This window comes from Akebia trifoliata, chromosome 11 (assembly GCF_017979445.1).
Source record: "Akebia trifoliata isolate Shusen 1 chromosome 11, ASM1797944v1, whole genome shotgun sequence".
In the NCBI taxonomy this organism is placed as follows: Eukaryota; Viridiplantae; Streptophyta; class Magnoliopsida; order Ranunculales; family Lardizabalaceae; genus Akebia; species Akebia trifoliata.
In genome coordinates this window covers 37,785,174-37,807,942 of record NC_141385.1, presented here as the reverse complement: position 1 = coordinate 37,807,942, position 22,769 = coordinate 37,785,174, and the positions used below count along the sequence as shown (strand labels likewise).

General features: G+C 38.6%; 1 protein-coding gene across 1 annotated transcript; it reads left to right on the top strand.

Annotated features, from left to right (window-relative positions):
- Positions 1–13,857: 13,857 nt before the first annotated feature.
- LOC147391508 (uncharacterized) lies at positions 13,858–14,601 on the top strand. Its single transcript, XM_086459076.1, has one exon. It carries the CDS (start codon positions 13,858–13,860, stop codon positions 14,599–14,601), a length of 744 nt encoding a protein of 247 aa, XP_086315202.1.
- Positions 14,602–22,769: the final 8,168 nt, after the last annotated feature.

Below are 22,769 nucleotides of genomic sequence, written 5' to 3'. Positions count from 1 at the left end.
CCTTACACCCGACTTAGCAAGTATGTACGCATAGGTTCGTTACACAATTCGATAACTTAGAGACCTCGCTACGCTAGAAAAATATAATTTTAGAACTTCGAAATACTCACACAGTGACTGAAAGAAACCTTACGATAAAATTTAAAAAAAAAATCTGTAAAAATCATAAAAATGACGAAAATACCCTTCATAAATTTTGGATGTCCAAAAAGTCTCGAAAGCACCTCCATTGCACTCAGAATGTGATTTCGAGTCTAACAAGACCCAAATCGATAAAAACAGATAAGTTCGAGAAAAATCTGTAAAAATCGCCAAAAGACCAAAATACCCCTCAATATCCAACTCTACAATTTAGAGATCCCGATCCCTAAGACAATGTAAATCGAAATCCAATCTAAACTAAAAATAAAATTCAAATTAAAAATTAAACAATTCAAATTAAAAAAAAAATCCAAATAATTAAAATTTAAATCTAACAATTAAAATTAAATCAAACTAATAATTAAAATCGAACAATTAAATCTAATCAAAAAAATTTTCAAATTAAAAATAATAATAATAATAATAATTAAAATTAATCAATCCATTCAAAATTTAAATTAAAAATTAAATTCAAATTAAACAATTAAAACTCAAATTAAAATCAAATTGAAAATCACCCAACCAATTAAAATGTAAAAATAAAGTTAAAATTGAACGATCAACCAATCAAAAAATTAAATCAAATTAACCAACAATCAAATTTAATATCAAAATTCAAATTCTAATCAAAATTCAAAATCAAATACAAATGTAATTTAAAACATCAAATTAAATTTCAAATCAAAATATCGACTAAAATAAAAAAACTCGAAATCAACCAATCGGAAGGAAAATTAAATCGACTAATCACGACTCATTCGTGGAGAGTTATCGTAGTACGAGTAGCATAGGATCCCCCTCTCTCATTCTTTTAAAAAATAAAAGAAAAAAAAAATTCAAAAATTAAAAAAAAAAGAAAAAAGAAACCACATTTCTTCTTCTTCCCCATGTGTTCCACTTCTTCTTCTCCAACTTCTCTCTTCACCCACACAACACCCACTTTCTTCCCCACTCCTTCTCCCCACTCTCTCCATCTTTCCCTCTCTCACATTTTGATTAGGAATACTATATAAAAGAGAAGGGAAGCAACGAATTAAAGGGAGACATATTTTTTTTGCTTAGCTGCCATTAAAAAAAAACCTGCAACTTTTTTTTCTCTCCATTTTAAAAAATCTGTTGTGGTCTCCCTCATCTCCACGTTTTCTTCTCTAACATTCCTTCCTCTCTCTACCTTGCACCTCTACCCTTCCCTATCTTCTTCCTCTCCATAAATTAAAAAAAAAAATTATTTTTTGGGCTGCCTCCATTAAAAAACAGCACCCCTTCATGTCCAAGAAAAAAAACAGCAACTTTTCTTCTTCAACCAGCCCCATTTTCAGCATCATCATCATCACCAGTAGCAGCTCCATCTACCATCACCAATATCACCATTAGTAGCCCTATTTTCAGCATCATCAACATCACCATTAGCAACCCCATTTACCATCACTAACACCTCCATTAGCAGTCCCATTTTCAGCATTATCAACATCACCATTAGCAGCCCCATTTACCATCACTAATACCTCCATTAACAGTCCCATTTTCAGCACCATCAACACCCCCATTAGCAGTCACATTTACCTTTAGTTTCAACACCATTACAATCTCCATTAACGGCCTCCAACCATCTCTTTATCTCCTTTAGGGACGTCACAACAATACAATTTCCAGCCCTATCTTTGTCACGCCCCATTGCCTCACTCCTCATCAATTCGTTGCAACAACAAGGTCCATTGCAGCCTCTCCGCTACCTTCATTTTTTACAGCGAATAGTCACCAGTTTTGGAGATCGTATCTGAAGGAATCGACCCTTGTCATCCCCTCTTAGGTGAGTTTATTTTTTTTTAGTTCTTATTTTTATTTTTACTTTTTTACTTTTTTGCATTAGTTGGATTAGTAGAATATTTCTTATGTATGTTTTCTGTTTTTCTCATTTATTTGTCTATTTTTTTTTATAATTCTCGTTGCATATTAACAAGGTTGGTAGAATATTATTTTTTATTTTATTTTATTTTTCATTTTGCATGTTTTTTTTTTCGTGGATGTCTTTTTTTCATTTTATTTGCGTATTGATAGGATTAGAATACTTTCTTAGGTAGTTTCCTATATATATATTTTTTTATATTAATAGGTTAGGAAAAGAAAATTTTATGCCTCTATTTTAATATTTTTTTTTATTCTTCTCGACTTCATTTTTATTTTTATTTATTTTTTATTTTTTATTTCTTTTATTTTTATTTTATTTTTTTATTTGAATCACTTCACCGATTTTTGGGATATATGTGGCATTAATGGCAACTTTTAAGTTTTCGAAATATTAATGGATTGATTCGACCATTTTTAGATTGATTGAATTAACTTGCATATATCAAATTGGTGGATCGGCTCATTGGGTGTTTATATTATCAAATAGATTCATTGATTTTTTTAGTCAATTCACAAATATTGGAATTGATCAACTCATGAATTTTTGAATACATGAAAAATAAAAAATCGATTTTTTTTCAATTCGCTAATATCAAATTGGGTTAACTCACTAATATTGGAATCGATCCACTCATGAATTTTTGAATGCATGACAAATTAAGAAATCGATTTTCTCAAGGAAAATCAATGAGTCAACTCGTTGATTTTGGGGACATTGAAAATTTGAATCAAATTTTTTAAAAATTAGGCACGTGGATTAAATCATCGATTTAATACACGTGGCGATCCCGAAAAAAAATTATGATTCTTATGATTAACAAATTGCAAGTTGACTCATTGATTTTGGGGACATTGAGAATTTGAATCGAAATTTTTTTTTAAAAAAAATTAGGCACGTAGGTTAAATCACCGATTTAATACACGTGGCGATTCCAAAAAATTAGGATTCTTTTGGTTAACAAATTGTGAGTCGACTCGCTGATTTTGAGGACATTGAGGATTGCAGCCTGGTCAATAATTATTGATTGAGTAGTAGAAATAGATGTTAGTTTATATTGAGGAGAAGAAGGCACATGCCACTAAATATTCAGATTAAGATAGGTTTAAATTTTAAATTAGGATGTTTTTAATTTCTTAATTAGGTTGTTTTTCTATTTTAGGAAGGATTTCTTTTATGCAAAAAAAAAAAAAAAACTACTTCGAAAATTATCATTGTTATAACTTTCATTCTTTTCAGATTAGTTATAACAAGACTTTGCACATTAATGCCCAATCCGTTTCAGGTGTGATCTAATCTTTTTCATTTTTTCTTACTACTTGCATATTGAGGAAAATATGTCATTTAGGTTTGGGGGTATTAGGTTAGCTCACAATTGCATTGCATTTTATTGGTTGTTTAGTTTCATGTTTATATAATTGCTAGTTTAATTTCATGTTTTTAAAAAAAATTTCAAAAATATTCAACACTTTTGAAATACCTTTATTAAAAATTTTATATGTACTATCATCATACGAATTTTTAAAACCAGGCTCATATCTAATTTGTATTTACAAATTCTTATTTCTCAACAAAACAAAATATTTTGAAAAATAAATTCACGTACTTCTGATTTTAGTGAAAAAGTTATTTAGGAATAAGTGTTGTCTTCTTCGTTGTTTGGAATGATAGGGCAAACCTAGACTACTGAACTTTGACCTCCTTGTCCTTTGGTTGGCTAGAAAGAAGAAAAATAGAACTGTGGATAACACAACTTGGATAGCAACCATAGGATTAGACTGGGTACCTTAGAAAGGGCTACCTGCTTTTAGAAAAAAGAAAAACCAGAAAAAAATTGGTGAAGCGTGAAAAAGTTGAAAAGAAAAATAGAAAAATGTGAGAAAAATATCAAAGAACTGCAAATTATGGAAATAGTCCAATAAGACCAAATAATGTAGTAGGGTGAAAGTCGTCAATGGTAAAAATGTGAGTACACTGGAATATCACAGATAAAGTCCCTTAGAGGTATTAAAGTGAACATCCATACTTCTCACAATCCTAGACGGGAGGCTCAGTTTCGAATTAGAATTTAGGCAGACCCAAACATCTTAACAATTAAGAAGGGAAACCTTGTTCCGAAAAATTTATTTTACAATCAGAAAAAATTTGTGTACACACTCAAGATATTTTTGAAAATGAGGAATAAAAAGAATTTTTGCTCAAATAGACCTTTGATTAGATTTATAAAAATTGGTGTGATGGCATTATATGTAATAATTTTGAAGTCGATATCTTTTAAAATTATTAGAATTTTGTGGGTATATTCTTTCATTGCAAACCCTCACGAGTCAACCTCGTCTACTAAGGGTAACCTAGGGGTTTAAGGGCTTACTGCATAAGCTAAATGTAGTCGGGAACCTCACAAAAGAGGAGTTGTTTAAATTTAAGTTTTGCTCGGTACTAGCAAAATTGAGATTTGGGGGTGTGATAAGGTCTCAATTATTCGAATTTGGGACCATAATTCCACGAAGATTACTCACATTTAAATGTTAGTCCCTATAAATAATAGCAAATTATACTAATTTTTCAAATTAATGAAACTAATGAGAATTCTTACTAATTATAGGTAAATAAGGCACATTTGAAAGTCAACAAATCGTGTAACAAGCTTCATTACAATGTGCAAGCAAAAAGAGAGCAACCACCAAAATTTGATCGTATTCCGCTGCCATGTCACCACTCCGCGGTGGCCCCCTAGTGCTCCGCTATGATCTAGAGCCATCTTGCATCGAGATTTGCACAGGATGTTCCAGATACTTCGATCGTTGTAACTGAATGGTTCTTTTGAATCAAATCATCCAAAAAGTCGACCCAATAACTCGATTACGAATGTTATAAATTAGACAATTGATTTCAAAGAAGGGGTTCCTCTTGACCCTCTTTTTCTCCTTAATTTCTCTGTATTTTTCCTAGTTTTTCTTTTAGAAAGTGTTTGTAGTAATGAGATGATCAATTGTTTCATTAGTTCTTCTTCTTGTTCTTATTGTAACTCTTTTGGAGAGCCATCAAAGAAGAAATCAAGTTGCATCTCTGTTTTACATCATCTTCTTCATCTATCATCTTCTTTATTTTCTTATTGCTGCAACTATGAACATTCCTATGTGTGGCTAGATCCTCCTTAAAGAGATCAAGGATACCGAAGTAAATTCATCCCTCTAATGTAGTTTTAATTCCTTATTTTGCTTACATGTTAATTGTTCTAAAAACTCTCATTTGATTAATTAATCTAGCTTATATTTCTGATTCAACTTTGATAGCCATTACTTAGATAAGTTCAAGAACGACTATGCTCTGTGAAGAATCTGAATATTGCAATCTCAATTAAAACTAGATTTTCATGAATTACTTTTGGTTACCATTGATGATTAAACTGCTCTACCTTCCGATCCATGAGCAATGACTTGCTACATGGATTGAGTTATTTCTAGAATTAATTTGCATTACGGATGATTTGCAAATGCTGATTTGACCACTCTAAGCCTCTTTTCTTATATTTTCAATCTTTATTTTCTGTTTTGATTTTAAATTACAAGTTGATTTCCATTTTAGTTTTTGTTACAACTCTGTTTTGTTTTTAAAACCAATCTGTTTTTGTTTAACTCTGTTTTGTTTTTTTAATCTAAATGAACATTTGAATCCCAACTGTCCCTGTGAAACGAATTCAACTTACCCAAAGTCTATATTTTAATTTCTAAATCTCTGCAACTTCTACACAAAGTTTGCAACGATCAGTTTCCATAGAGACCTTCTTCAACTGCTATGGATAGGACAGATTGAAGCACCTGAAATTTGACATCATACAAATGTAGCAGCTTCCTAATAGGTTCAGATAAACAATATTTCAAGTTTTCATTATCAATCAATGTTATCAATAAACAATAGTTTAACGAGAGGAGTGTAGGATTACTGTAAATCTGAGATGTAATGTTTTCATCAAAATAATGCCCTCTTAAGTGTACCTTGTCATTGAATCTACTAGCATTGCATATCCTCTTAAAGAGCTCATCACTAGCAGCAAATTCCACGACTATGCCAAGATGAGTAGGTGTAAGTAGGATCTTCAAGAAATTAATAACCTTTTTTAGTCCTAATTTCAAAGAATATAGAACCCACTACACAACACTTACTTTCCAACGAAACAAAAGAGCAAATAAGTTAAAGCGTCTAGTTTATTTCTCTTCTTCAAGAGGACAACCTTATTACCTGAATAAGATTAATTATGTGCACTTGCAAGTTTATAAAAACAGATGTAAGGCTTGAGTCAATTAAAGGGGAGGAATCTAAATCTATTAGTTCTTAAATATTGAGACTACATCAACTTCCTCGAAATGAAAGCTAGAATTGGGTTTTTTTTATATGATTTAGTAACAGAAATGCTTGGCTACTACAAAGGCTTTGATAAATCCTCTGAAAAAAACAATGAAAGCTAGAATTGGGTTTTTGCCATCTGGTTTAAAAACATAGCTGCTTAATAACTATGAAAGCTTGTAGACAACTCTTGGTCATCCAAAAAAGATGAAACAAGTTGAATTCAGACATTTCATTCCCAAATTCCTGTTGGGTATCTAATTTCAAGAACCAACCCTAGATTCCTCCTTGAAAAGATAGAATTGTAATTTTGAATGAACAAATTTACAAACTACTTATATAGAGATCTTTTCATTTTGGAACAAAACATTTATTAATATTTAACAAATGATTGAAAAAACAAAGAGATTGAAAGCATAAAGAACTAAATAGAGAGATAACGTATCAAAACAAGTATTTACTAAAACCCATTATTCCTTGAGCATTTATGAGATAAACATAGAAACTTTAACTAACCACCTGTTTGAATCTAACTATATTGGGATGGTTCTATTTCACTATCCTGCAACCCCAAACGAGTAGCATTTCTACAAAGGCATACATGACCAAAACTCAAAATACAAAATATTGCCTATGATCCAATATTTGGGTAATAAGTGTACACTACAATACAAACTAAATTTTTACACTTTCTTGGATGTCCCATTGTATCTTACGGATATAGCAAAGCTAGTTGCAATAAATATGGTCACATTCGAAGCTCATTACTGGCTAAATATGGCATTATAAAGTGGGAAAAAAAACTTACTGAGTTCTAAATGTGCTAAACGGATGTAAAGATCCACCCCATCCTTGGCGAACGTCGCTATGTCAATTAATATATTATTTAAATAATAGAAAATAAGCAGAAAATTCATGTGAGGTGTACGCCTCACACTAAGGCATATGCCTTTTGGATTTTGAGCATCTTTTGGTACTAGTAGACGTAAACCTTAACTATTTTTTACATTTCTTTGCACCTCAGCATGTTTTAATGAGTCTAACTTTGAGGTATGCCTTGAGGTGTAAGCCTCACACACAATCAAAAACAATGATTTGCATACATACCCTGTTCTCTCTACTTGATAAAAATAAAATAGACAACTCATTATAATAAAAAACCAATTCTTTACCACTTATCATGGTCATTAAAAAAATGCTTTAATAGGCTTCAAATTCTAAAGAGAAAACCCTTTAATATCTATATCTTATTTGCACACTCTCTTGTATGCAACGAGTGCCATTACTAGAGAAAGAAGATACACCCCTATATATAAAAATGATAAAGATCATGCAAAGCATAGAACACAAAAATGACATTTCCGTCAAGATAGTAAGATCGAATTATGTATCGCCAACAATTACCATGATCTTTTGATCATTCTTTTAAGAAACACATACCTCGCAAAGCTCTTGATAGATGATTTTCAACAACTACACAGGATTCTTCATGCACAATCTCATTAACCAGTGACTTCCCCATGGCTTCACTAGCCGCTAAACCTATCAATTCAGCAATTTTAGTAATCCATCCATTAATAAGCCCAGCTGAATCAACTGCAATACTCATATCAATACAAGATGGTTGAAAAGATCTCACATGCCTTTTCCATACACGAGGCACACATCCAAGGTTGCCATTCAAGAACATACTGATCTTTGTATACAACTAGCCATATATACTATAAAGAAGCATAATCTGTGATTACTGCTTCTCAAAACAGTCGACTAATTTGCTTTGATATATGGCATTGACAGTATAAAATTATTAGATCAGTTGTTCAAAGCCAATAAAAGAACACCAAACAAACTATAATTTTCAAGGATCAATGCTAAATACAATCATTTGAAATCAGCAAATGCATTAATTTCCATGCATGTAAAGATATTGATAATCAAAAAAGAAAAGAAAAAATGAATTTGAAGCCTCATTTTACCATTGCCCCTACTACACCTCAATAGCCACAACCACATCAATGACTTAGGTAGTGTATGGGAATATGTAGTCCCTCGCTTTTGATCGTAAAACCTACTTTACGTTTTCTTTTGATCCTTAAAACCAGTCACTTGGCATATAATTTAAGTATACATATCCTCAAACAATCAAGATTGCTGATGTATCGAAGAAGCTAGAACATAATGGGGCCCCCGAACTCACATGGGAGACCTCAGTGTGTTAGGATCAGTCAACCATCCACCTTAACAAGCTATATAACTCTTTAAAATGAAACTAAAATTCTGTGATTTTTAACATGGAACAAGTGCAGAGAGCTAAAAAGTATTTAGTGGTCATATTGGTGGAAAACATAATAATTGAAACAAAATAGAAAACTTATAACAGAATTCCAAATCTTAGCAAACCAAAACAATAAAAAGAACCACAAAAGCCCAATATTCTAGCTAAATTAGAGCAGTACCAAACATCTTGATCAATAGAACCATAAGAAAAATTAAAATAAAAGTTAGTATAGTTCAAAACTATGCAACTTAGTTATACAACCAATTTGAGAACAACACTAAAAGATCAAATCAATAAAATAAAATAAAAAAACCACCCAAAATCCAGTACACTTCAATATGATTCCTACTAAATAATCCAATTGAACATAGTAGGGCAAAACCACAAATCTTAGCAAACCAAACTAGAAAAAAAAAAGAATGAAAAGAAACCTAGCACATCTTATGAAGAGAGTAGAAAAATCTATACCAAAGACAACAAAAGAAACAAATAAACCCATAGACTTTGGAAGTGAGATTCATTGATTTGGACATAGTGATATGGAGGAATAGAATTCATTATTGTTGATGAGTTTTGACTTGAAATTCAGAAGTGAGATTCCTTCTTCGTTTAGTGATCTAATGAGGATGAAACAACAACAATAACAACAAATTATAAGAAAAAAAAACTAAAATTGATGATTTTGGAAAGTTAAATTACTGAAATTTGGAAAAAAAAATTCTTTTAAGGTTTTTGTTGAATCTGAAGAGAGATTTGTTAAGGAAATCTTACCTTTGTAGAAAAACTAAAAAAAAGGCGAAGTGCATAAGAAAACTAGGGTTTCTTTGATTGAATCAATCCATCGTCATTCAATCCACCATTTTTGACTTCTGTCTACGAACCCTAAATTTGGGTAACTGTGGAAAGAAAGATTGTGCATGAACCCTAAATCTAGGAAGTTGTGGAGAAAGAGTGAGTGTGTGTGTGTGATACAAGTACAGATATACAGAGAGAGAGAGAGAGAGAGAGAGACCTCCAACTCTTCCAATCTATTTTTAGATCTACAAATTCAACGCTAGAAAATCAGATTCCCTCTGTGGGGAAAATTCTTAAACATGGACACGTGGCTCAAGCAAAGCCCGGAAGTAATAATTTTAAGCTCGGATAGACTGTTACATAGGCTCAGTTTATTGAACTCTTCGGATGCACGGATGCCCAGCTCGGACCTGAGCCACCGATCAATTAAGTAGCTTGGACAACGACAGTATAGGTCAGCAAGACAGATCTGACAGATGTGCCATTGATTGACAGCTCTAACAACCCATGTCATGTCAGATCAGCTCTGATTATCCCAAAAGTGGTAGGGTAGTTGCAACAACTCCTGCAGCTGACATGTCAAGCAGTGAGCTAACTGCCCTTAGTAAACTAACTGTCCTGGGTCATTTCAAAGGATGGCACAGAAAACGATCAAGTTCAATGCTTATAAAAGGAAGAGGGCTATGGGTAAAAGTGGTTCGAATTCTTCTTCTCTCTAAAACAAAACTAACATTGATCAACTTATCTAACTTTATCGTCGGAGTGGGCTAATTTGCAGCTCCGCCAGAGCTAGGAGAGAGGAAAAGTGTAGAGTGAAATCTTGCATCTACAATTTGACGTCGTCCGTGGAAAACTTACAAGGAGAAAAATGACCAAAATGGGAAGAGCTAAAGGTGAAACACACGGAGAGTCATCAAATTCCTTACCAACAGATTCACCTCCAAACGCGCAAGACCCTATGCTCGCAATGTACAACTTACTCACAGAGATGAGGGAGGAGATGCGCAGGGGTTTGGAGAAGCAAAATGATGAGATAACAAATATAAGGAGGGAAAATGAGGAACTCAGGCAAAGACTGGGCGAGCGCGCGAAAATCGAAGAGGGCCCAGGTACAGAGCAAAGTAGGGATCATATTGTCCGAACAGCGCGGACAGAGGCAGACTGGACTGAAGATTCAGCAGCAGCAAAAACGCAGCAAGGAAGCTTAGAAGTTAAGGAAACAATGACGAGGAAAGAAGTGGAGGAAATGTTAAGGAGGAGGGACGAGGAACTTGCACGTGGAAAGGATCTCGCGCAAAAGGTACGGAACGCAATCCGGGAGCTCAAGGGGACACCGTTCTCACCAATGATAATGAGTTCGGAACTACCAAGAACGTTCCATATGCCGAAGTTTCAAACTTATGACGGAACAAGAGACCCTATGGACCATATTCTGCATTACAGAAGCCAGATGGTGCTGTACCAGAACGATGATTCGTTACTCTACAAGATATTTCCATCAACTTTGAGGTACGGGGCCATGATGTGGTTCCAGGCGTTATTAACTGGGTCCATTATGAACTTTTTCGAGCTAGAGGAAACGTTCGTCAGTCAGTTCGTACATCTACAGAGGAAGAAGGTCGGAGTTAACACTCTGTTTAATCTTCAACAGGAGGTCAGGGAGAGTATCTGGTCTTTCATAACTCGTTTCCGAACGAAGGCATTGGATGTAGAAGGCATGGACGAGGCAACCGCCTGTGCGGTGTACATCGCTGCAGTCATCCCGGGAACACGGTTACACGAGTCACTGATCAAATCTGACCCAACTCAAAGGTGAAAAAGTACATCCTCATAGAGGAATCTGTGAAGGGCAGGAGACGAAGCGCTCAGACAGTGACCAATAGCGAGGGAGGGAATGAAGTACCAAAAGCATCGACTCATCTCGGAGGGAAAGGAAGCAAGAAAAGGCGGAGAGAACCGAATGAGTAATCGAGGTGGAAAAGAAGCCGGGTGTATACACCGCTCAATGAAAAACTATCTGTGATACTAAGGCACATAAAGAGCGAACCTGATTTCATTCAGTCACCCCGGGGGTATAAGGGGAAACCTGGAAAATCGTACTGCGAGTACCATGAGGTCGAGGACCACCCCACCGATGACTGTTATAGGTTACGCCATATCATCCAGGATATGGTCGAAGCAGGGAAACTCAAAAGGTATGTCTCATCGGGAAGAGAGAAAAGAAGGAAAACCCCCGAGGGAGACGAACGGAAGCCCAGACCTAAGTGGCCGGTAAAGGGGGGACGTCGCGAGCCGGAGGAACGCAAGATAGTACATACCATTACGGGAGTGCCGATGGTAGAAAGACCGTCCAAGCAGACAATTCGGGAGAGAGTAAAGCAGATCCGGCATGTGGTTGGTGTCAACCAAGTAGCATCAGGAGTACAGATAGCAGAAACAACAGGCAATGGAGCTGATGCTCGGGTAATAGCCTTTACGAAGGATGACCTGAGGGGAATGGCAATGCCCCATCAGGACGCTCTCATGATAACACTCCCAGTTGGGAATGTCGAGCTTCACAGAATATTGGTGAACTCAGGAAGTGCAGTGGATATTCTTTTCTTGGGTGCAGCAAAAAGGATGAGGATTTCAGATAGTTTAGAACCAACCCAGACCCTAGTTTATGGGTTCAATGGGGCTCTAAGCAGCTCGGTGGGAGAAATTACATTCCCGATCACAACGGGATCAAAAGTGGTAATGACAAGATTTGTGGTAATAAAGGCGGACTCAGCTTATAACGCGATCCTCGGGTGGAGATGGATACACGAGATGAGGGCAGTCCCTTCAACCTATCACTAGGTTATTCGATTCCAAAGCAAGGAAGGAGTGATGGAGATCAGGGGTGACCAGGAGATGGCGCAGCGGTACTTTCACCTGACCTTGAAGCAAGGACGGGGCGCCGAGGCCATTCCTTAGAAGAAGAGAAAGGAGCCACCGATTGAAGGAGAGACGTTATAGCAATTACAGAAGGAGCCACAGCAGAAGCGGTTGGCAACAGTAGAGGAAGTTGAGGCCGTGGACCTCGGCGATAGCGGAGGTCAGCTGGTTAGTATCGGTACCACAATGTTGCAGGAGGAAAAAGTAGCAATAGTCCAGCTACTAAAGGCAAATAAGGACATATTCGCGTGGTCACTCGAGGATATGCAAGGAATTGACCCTTCGGTCGAGTGCCACAAACTGAATGTTGATGGGGACTTCCGACCTATCAAACAGAAGCCAAGAAGACTGTCACCCCGACTAAGGCAGGGGGTGAACAAAAAAATCGGAAGTTACTAAAGGCGGGATTTATTAGGGAGGTAGATTATCCAGAGTGGATAGCCAACAATGTCGCAGTACCGAAGAAGGACGGAAGAGTGAGAGTTTGCATTGACTTCACGAATCTCAATAAGGCATGTCCAAAGGACAGTTTCCCTCTGTCAAGGATCAATAGATTGGTCGATGCTATGGCCGGACATGAGAGAATGTCGTTCATGGACGGGTACTTAGGATATAACCAAATCCCTTTAGCGGCGGAAGATCAGGAGAAAACGTCGTTCATCACCAAGCAAGGGTTGTTCTATTTTAAGGTCATGCCGTTTGGCTGGAGGAACGCTGGGGCCACTTACCAGAGCCTTGTGACGAGAATGTTCGAGTGATTGATAGGGCAAACTATGGAAGTATACATCGACGACTTGCTGGTAAAAAGCAAGAAATCGGAAGATTACTTGGCAGACCTAAAGCAAACTTTCGACCGATTAAGAAGCTTTCAAATGAGGTTGAATCCGAAGAAGTACGTGTTTGCAGTGTCTTCAGGGAAATTCCTCGGGCACGTCATCACAAGAAGGGGCATCGAGGCCAATCCAGATCAAATCCGAGCTTTGATGGATATGCCAAGCCCGGATAATCAGAAGCAGATGCAGAAACTGGCAGGAAGAATAGCTGCGTTGAATAGATTTATTTTCCGAGTGTCCAACAGATGCCGCTCGCTATTGAGGTTGTTGCAAAAAGAAAAGAACTTCGCCTAGAGCACATAATGTGAAATGGCGTTCAACAATCTGAAGAAATACTTAGGGCAGTCACCAATTCTTAGCTCTCTAGAGGAAGGGGAAGAGTTAGGAATTTATTTGGCCCCCAGCTCATCTTCTGTAAGCTCAGTATTATTCAAAGTAGACTTGGGACGGGAGTACCCTATCTACTACGTCAATAAAATACTGGGTCCATCAGAGGTGAGGTACACAAAGACGGAGAGAGAGGATTATCGCTCGTTTACTCAGCACATAAGCTCAGGCCTTATTTCCTCTCACACCGTATCCGAGTTGTGACAGATAGCCCATTGAAAGAAATGATTCATAGGTCGAAAAAATCCCGGAGGATGGCAAGATGGGCGGTAATTCTCGGAGAATACGACTTACAGTTCGAGTCACGAACGGCACTAAAAGGGCAAGTACTAGCAGACTTCCTCGCTGATTTCCCGGTCGATGGTCCAAACTGGGAAGAGTTGGAAGACGAAGACGAGGTGGCAGAAGAAGCAGAATTGTGGGACAAGCACGCAGGTTGGATGATGTTCATCGATGGTTCGTCAAATTATTTCGGCTCGGGGGTTGGAATAGTGCTTGTAACACCGAGCAATGACAGACTTGAGAAGATAATCAAGCTTGGATATGGGGCATCAAATAATGAGGCTGAGTACGAGACAGTTATCAATGGGTTGCAAATGCCAAGCGAGCTGAAGATTGGCCGAATAAAGTTATGTACTGATTCGCAACTCATAGCGAATCAGTACAATGGTAAATTCAAAGCAAATGACGAGCGTATAGAAAAATATCTAACCGCGATAAATCGGGAAATCAAAAAATTTGACCAAGTAAAGATATGTCAGATACCAAGGGATGAGAACAGGCATGCAGATTCATTGGTATACATCGCTTCGATGCTAGGGGAAACAGAAAGTCAGGTTTTACCGGTGGAGTACTTACCTAAAGCAAGCATTGATTACAGCGAAGGAGAATGTGCACAGGTAGACCGAGCCTTGGGATGGATGAGAGTATACACAGAGTACCTGCATACTAGAATACTGCCACAGGACAAGAAGGAAGTAAGAAAATTGCTACGGTAGGTCGGTAAATACACACTCGTTGAAGGGGAACTCTATAGGGTGTCATTCGAGGGACCACTTCTGAAATGCCTTAATAAGGTGGAATCCGAGCTCATAATGACGAAAATTCATGAAGGGATCTGCGGCAACCATTCGGGAGGACGATCGCTTGCAAATAAGGTGATCAACCAAGGCTACTTTTGGCCCAAGATGCAGGAAGATTGCAAGAAATACGTAAGGACCTGTGATAAATGCCAAAAGCATGCCCCTATGCATCTACAGCCAGCCAGCGAGCTCCACCCTATGAAGTCACCCTGGCCGTTCTCTATATGGGAAATGGACATTGTTGGACCTCTACCTCAGGGAAAAGGGGGTAAGCTCTTCATCCTTATAGTTATAGATTATTTTACTAAATGGGTCGAAGCTGTTCCTCTCATTCGGATTAGGGAAGAAGAAGTTATCAAATTTACTTGGGAGCACATCATAACGCGCTTCGGAATCCCTTATGCATTGATCTCCGATAACAAAACACAATTCAAGGGTAACCGTGTGCAATCGTACTTCATGGAGTACGGGATTCGATCACTCCAGTCGTCACCGAGGTATCCACAAGGCAACGGGCAAACGGAAACATCCAACAAGACGATCCTCGGAAACTTAAAAAAGAAATTGGCAGAACATAAAGGGAGATGGGTAGACGAGTTGCACAGGGTCCTGTGGGCCTACCGGACCACAGCCAAGAGGGCAACAAGTTTCACTCCGTTCGCACTGGCTTATGGGACCGAAGCCGTCATCTCGACCGAAATTCAGGTCCCTACTACCAGAACACAAGTAGCCAAAACTGAATTGAACGATGAAATGATAGCTCGAAATTTGGATTGGTTGGATGAGACGCGAGAGAGGGTCATAGAAAGATTGGCACGATACCAACAAGTGTTAAAAAGCTCTTATGACCGGAAGGTATGTCCTAGGGAATTCAAAGTCGGCGACTTGGTACTTCGAAAGGTATTCTCCAACATGAAGGAAGTTAACAGTGGAAAGCTCGGCTCTAACTGGGAAGAACCTTACATCGTGAACAAAGTCGGGGAATCCGGCGCGTACTACTTAAAAACATCAGCAGGAGATGTAATTTTGTCACCATGGAATGTATTCAACCTAAAGAAATACTATCAATAAACAATTATCTTCGCATCTATGCCTAACTGTTCAAACAAAGCCTCGGCCCCTCAACAGGAGCTGAGCCCAACTGAGGAGTTGGTTCGAAGTTAAAGCCTTGGCCCCTCAATAGGAGTCAAGCCCAACTGAGGAGTTGGTCTAAGGGAAAGCCTCGACCCCTCAACAGGAGCTGAGCCTAACTGAGGAGTTGGTTCGAAGTTAAAGCCTTGGCCCCTCAACAGGAGCCAAGCTCAACTGAGGAGTTGGTCTAAGGAAAAGCCTCGACCCCTCAACAAGGGCCGAGCCCAACTGAGGAGTTGGTTCGAAGTTAAAACCTTGGCCCCTCAACAGGAGCCAAGCCCAACTGAGGAGTTGGTCTAAGGGAAAGCCTCGGCCCCTCAACAGGAGCCGAGCCCAATTGAGGAATTGGTTTGAAGTTAAAGCCTTGGCCCCTCAACAGGAGCTGAGCCTAACTGAGAAGTTGGTTTAAGGAAAAGCATCGGCCCCTCAACAGGAGCCGAGCCCAACTGAGGAGTGGGTTCGAAGTTAAAGCCTCGGCCCCTCAACAAGAGCCGAACCCAACTGAGGAGTTGGTTTGAAGGTTAAAGCTTTGGCCCTTCCACGGGGGCTAAGCCCAACTGAGGAGTTGGTATAAGGCAAAGCCTCTGCCTCTCAACAGGAGTCGAGCCCAACTAAAGAGTTGGTTCAAGACAAAGCCTCGGCCCTTCACAGGTGCCAGGCCTAGACTAAAATATCAGCTTAGGGCAAGGCCTCGACCCTCAACGAGTGCCGAGCTTAAGGAGTTGGTCAAATGAAAGTAGGATTAACTATTCTGGGATTATTAAACGATAGACATCCACATGAAAGCAAAAAGAATGAGCGACAGAGAGCGAAAAGCACAAGGATTGTCAAAAAATACTTTCATTAATACAAAAGGGGGATTTACATGGGAAATTACAAAATTGTATTACAAAAGGGAAAAAGAAAAAAATTATGCATCCGCTTCAATCACGACCGCGACATCATCGGGAGCTTGGTCTTCAACTAGTACAGCTGGAGCTTCAAGACTCGGCTCGGGAGCTGCGATTGGTGTAGCTTCTAGGGTCACCTCCGGCATCTTTGTTGCAGCCTCGGCTTTCCGTAGCTTCGCCTTTAGCTTATTGTAAGCTTTCTCCCAGGCTTCCTCTGAAGAATCCAGCTGGGCTTGGAGGGAGTTGAGCTGGTCTTGGGGAGCTCTTTCTTGTTCCACCTCCTTCGCCCTCACCAGCTCTTCCAGGGAAGAGATCTTCCCCTCCGCTAGGGCCAATCGGTCTTTATTTTGCTCCAGCTTGGATAGTGCGCTATCCAAGCTTGATTGGAGCTTTTGAGAATTGGCCGCAGTCGCATTCCTTTCAGCCTGCAGTTGAAGAATGCGACCTTCCGCGGCATTGAGGTTATCCGCTGAAACGTCACGAGCTTCTACGAGCTTGGCCACGGCATGTTGTGCCTGAAAAGGGAAAAGGAAAAGTGTTAGAAGATTTCGAGTGTAGAAAGAAGTATCAAAAGGAGGAGCACGGAAGCTACTTACCACGACTAAAGCTCGGAATGCATCGTTTGAAAATTTTGCCGAGTCACATACAAAACTTCGGCGAACCTTTTCTACGTCCCGCGGAAGCGCAGACGCATCAAAGATCGCCCTGGCTACCGCAGTGTTGGATAAGGCTGAGTCCCTATCCGACACCAGCCTTCCCCCAACCATGGGTTGTACCATCCAGGGGGAAGGAGGGGGCAGGTTTCCCCTTTGTACCGAACCAGTCGAAGATGCTTGAGAAATCTCAGCTGGTTGGCCTGCACCCTCGGCAGCGAGAGGCGGAGGCAACTGAGGGACTGGCTAGGGAGCTGGGAAGCCCTGAGGCCCCCTCCTCAGCCTCTTGAGGAGAGGTTGGTGGTCTTCCTCTTCTTCTTCGGCAACTGCGTGCCCCACCCTGGGAACCCCGGCAGGCAGGGTAGGCGCAACCTTGACAGCTTTTTCGTCAGAATCTGAGCCTAGGATCGGAGGAGGGCATTTGGATTGAAGAGCCATGTCAGAAGGTCGGATGGTTGGGGGAAGGAAGGCGGTTGCGTAGTCGTACAGGTCAGAATTCGAAAGGAGATGGGTGATCACCACTGAATCCCCTAGAAACCTGTCTTTGCTCGGGCCTGCGGAAGTTAAAACCAGATAGAGTCAGCCTCTGGAAAGGAGAATTGGGAAAGCATGAAGAAGAAATTCTAAGTAAAGACTCACCGTGGGGGTTAAAGGAGGAGTAGGCCAAGGGGGGAAACTCGTCGCTTGGGGCACTTTCCCACTGACCGGACAATTGGATCGGGAACAAAAACCATTCCTTGTTAGAGTCAGGAAGCTCGACCAAGGACGGCTTCCCTCTCCTCTTTCATAAGTAGAAGAAGCTCGGCCTGTTCGGGCACTTCGTCAGAATGAATTGGGCCCTGATTTCCCAGAGCCCAAGCTGGAGGCCGTCCTCCAGCCTACTATTCATGTGCTCAAACGCGCTAATGAGTCGGAAGAAATTTTCGCTCATCTGGCCAGGAGCCCTCCTATAAAAATTTAAAACCTCCCGAGTCAACCCACTTAGGGGGACTCTGAGGCATGTTCTAAGTTGCCCCCAATGTACCATTGTGGTACCAGGGGCACCTTACCTGAGCAGCGTGGCCTCGTCCACGTAGGATATGCTCACGCCGTTAGGGACACCAAACGTGTCCCTAACCGCCTCTAATGGAGGATGAGCGGGGGACTGAGACTTCCCCCTGGCCATTTGGAGGAAAATAAGGTGAAGAGGATTTAGAGGAGAGGGGAGGAGACCTTGGCTTTATTACCTTTTTCCCCTCTGTCTTTTCCCTTTCAAAACGGCTGAAGGCCTCAGGTCACTGATGGCGCAACGGCACGATGAATGCACAAGCGGAGGCACGAGAGGAGGCAGGGAAGATGCACGAAGGCAGCGGAACAGAGTAACGGCAAGGAAAGTAAAGGTAAAAGAAAAATAAGAAATGAATCGGGTATATATAGACCTGAGCGGCCTCGAGATGCGCCTTTAAAATCAACGGTTAGGATCTCTTAAGCGAATAATGATGAGGCATTAATTGCTAAAAGATCCGATATGACCGTTCGGCCTTCACACGCGAATCAAGCTATTCGTAGAGCGCCACGTGTACTCTGTACATAATTGCGCCGTATAAACCAACATACAAGACACACCTTACGAGAGTAGCCCCAACGACCGCTGCCCTCGAAAAACGAAAGGGCTAGGTAACGATTCGTCATAGTAAAATCATTAATCCTAGCTGCGACCCACTGAGAGGTTGCCACGTGTCAATTTTCCAATTTTTTATATTAATATTCTTGAGCACCCGAGCAGTCCATCCGAGCCTTCGAGAGGGGGTATTGTGGGGGAAATTCTTAAACATGGACACGTGGCTCAAGCAAAGCCTGGAAGTAATAATTTTAAGCTCGGATAGACTGCTACATAGGCCCAGTTTATTGAACTCTTCGGATGCACGGATGCCTAGCTCGGACCTGATCCACCGATCAATTAAGTAGCTCGGACAATGACAGTATAGGTCAGCAAGATAGATCTGACAGATGTGCCATTGATTGACAGCTCTAACAACCCACATTATGTCAGATCAGCTCTGATTATCCTAGAAGTGGCAGGGCAGTTGCAACAACTCCTGCAGCTGACATGTCAGGGAGTGAGCTAACTGCCCTTAATAAATTAACTACCTTGGGTCATTTCAAATGATGGCACAGAAAATGATCAAGTTCAATGCTTATAAAAGGAAGAGGGCTATGGTAAAAGAGATCCGAATTCTTCTTCTCTTTGAAACAAAACTAACATTGATCAACTTATCCAACTTGATCGTCAGAGTGGGCTAATTTGCAGGTCCGCCCGAGCTAGGAGAGAGGAAAAATGTAGAGCGAAATCTTGCATCTACACCCTCTGCTCCAGTTTTTCTCAAATTATCATTTTTCGGGTTGTTGTAGAAAACAACTGTTGAATCTCAAGGAACATTTGTTCCTCTCAAAATGGTTGCATTTCTTCATTATTTTTTCTTCGATATGGATTCAGGAGAGTTTCTCAGCATCGAACCTCAAGAAGGAGATAGAACAGACACAGAGAGTCGACAAGAAAGAGAATGAGATAGAGAGATATATCGAGGGAGAGACTGAGAGAGAGACTGAGAGGTCGATTGAAGGAGCGACTGAGAGAGAAAGAGAGATCAATTGAAGGAGCAACTGAGAAAGAAAGACTTGCACGATCTAGAGTTTGATCGCGAGAGCAACTGAGAAAAAGACATGAGATCGAGAGAGAGGCTGTGAGAGAAAGAAAGAAAGGTCCGTTCCAACGGAATGAGATGGAGATTAAGGCATTTAAAATATAAGTAAAACGGTTTTAATAAGTAAAACGGTTTAATACCGTTTTTAAACAAAAACAACTTAATGCCGTTTTAAGCAAACGTTCCTTCTTTGCAATTGTTTTGTAGTGTAAGCAATATGAAGGCTTGAAGAAGATTATTTGGCATCACATTCTATTGATAGATTATACACAATGATTAGAGTTTATGATGACATTGATATTTCTATTTTCAAAAGTTTTTTTTTAATGTATACTATTGTATATTCAACAAAATATAAATTTACAAATTATTTTATTTTTTGGAAAGAAAGATTGTGCATTGTGTATAGGGTTGAACATTGTTCTAAGCTTAGGCTCATGAGGGTTTGAAAAATGCTCAATCCGATGTAGCCAAATAAGTTTGGGACATATGTGAGTTATAGGAGATGAAATGTGTTTTGTCAGTTAGATAGAAACTTGGCATTATGCTATTTCCGAAAGTCAAACTCCCGTTGGTCGCATACCTTATTCCCTTGTATGAAGAAAATACATGCATAACTTGAGATGAGGAGATGATTGTTGAGTCTTACCATAGACGAGTGGGAAATGTTGGTTGTTTTGGGCATCCAGTGTGGACTCAACTCATATTTTTCACGTATTAGGACTTCTCTTGGAGTCTGAGTCCTAATAAAGTTGAGTCCTTACTATAAAAAGAGACTGCAACCATTTTCTTATTTTTATATCTATAAATAGATAAGAGTGTGGGACGTGAAAAACACAACAAACAAAAATAGAAAATTCTCTCAATAATCTTCTTCTATCTAAGAAGGTAATTTTCTGGGTTTCTATAAAGAAGATCCTACGGTTTAAAGCGTGGAAACAATGACCGTTCTAGAAATGTCGACATGACGGGTATTTTGGACTTTCGATCTTCGGTGATCGACTCAACGTGACATAACTCAAGGATTGAATCTCTACTACGCCAAAATGTACATTCCTTAAATCATAAACCATTCTTATGGTCCTGGTGAAAAAGTTAATTCACCAAAACCATTCTTTATAATATTGGCTTGATCTTACGATTTAAAAACTGACAATGAAATTAGAAATTTTGATCCAGTGGTTAGGAAGGAATTAAAGCAAAAAAGATTTGAGCAACCAACAAGAGGAAGATTTAAAAAGATCAATATAATCAAGTAGAGAAGGGAGAACATCCCAACCTATATGGGAAGTGGGTGGTGCTTCCAACTTGGACCAATTATTCTCCCCTACCTTTGAATTCAAATTCAAGCTAGGTGTCCCTACCACACTGCTTTATTTGATGCCTAATTTATGAATGCTTGAGATGTATCCACGTCTCAATGTTTTTAGAGAACCTTTAAGTTGTGACATGTGGTATTGTTCTTTTTTTTTAATAATTTTTCTGGGTTATCAAGGAAAAGGTTATATTTACGAGAATGGAATACTCTCCATCTACTGAGGGTAAATGACAGCTAATTGAGAATTACTTTCTTATCCTAATTGATTGAATTTAATATCTGAAATTCTTTCCAAGTAGTATTTATTGAATTCATAAAATAATTAATTTTTTTTAATGACTTACAATATTTGTTATCTATATATAACTAGAAGGTGGCATGTGCAAATGTGCATGTATCAAAATGGTTTATTTCTAATTTAAAATATTTATTAAAAGGATTTTTAAAATAAAAAATTAATTTAATAAGAATTTTTTTTAAATATTTATTTTATTATCATATAATAAAAAATTATATACAAATATTTAATGCATATTGATAAATAATTCTAAAGTCTAAACCATGTAAACATTTGTTTAGTCTTCATATGGTGGAGGAAGTGGAGATGAAATGAGACAAGATTTTAGAATACTAATTAAACCCTAATCAAAATTTTGATGTTGAATTTCCCTTTGTCGACAAAAGTAAGAACTGTGCATTATAACTAACAATACTCAAACACTATAGGAATCAAAAAAAAAATTGTTACTTAAATTTGAGCTCGTGACCTACTATTAACAAAGGCATGAAAACTAAAGCAACAATATTTCTGAGGTTAGCTTTTACAGAACTCTAATCTACCTGTTTAATTTGGCTAATTTCTCTGTATTGCTTTGGTTAATTTCTCTTGCCCTTTGATTGCACTTGAGTATATATACATAAGGGTTTGTTATGAATGTTATATATTGGACTTTAGCATTAGGAAGACTTCTAGTTGTCAATGTTATTTTGTTTATGCCATTGTCTTGGATGTGGAAAGATATCAACGAGTACAAGTGCTTATATGCTTAAATGTGTTCATGGATATCTTATTTTTGTTTAAATAAATAAATCATCTACCGATTCTTCGCTGCTATTAATATCTTTTTTCTAAAATCAATTTTCGTATGGCAACAGATATATTCTGCTTCTATAAGATGATTTATATTTAAAAAGTGTAAAATTCTGTCAGAATAGAGTGATTTTTCAGATGGCGGATATATACTTCAGCCACTATAAGTATAGATTTCTCATTTAAATTGACGGACGATATTGAGGCGGAAATGATTTCCGTTGATAGTCCACCTCTATAGCTTATACTGTTGGATTTTGTTCCTTATAGTAGTTAGAAAATTCTGCCATTGAAAAACCCTTTTTTTTCTCTTGTAGT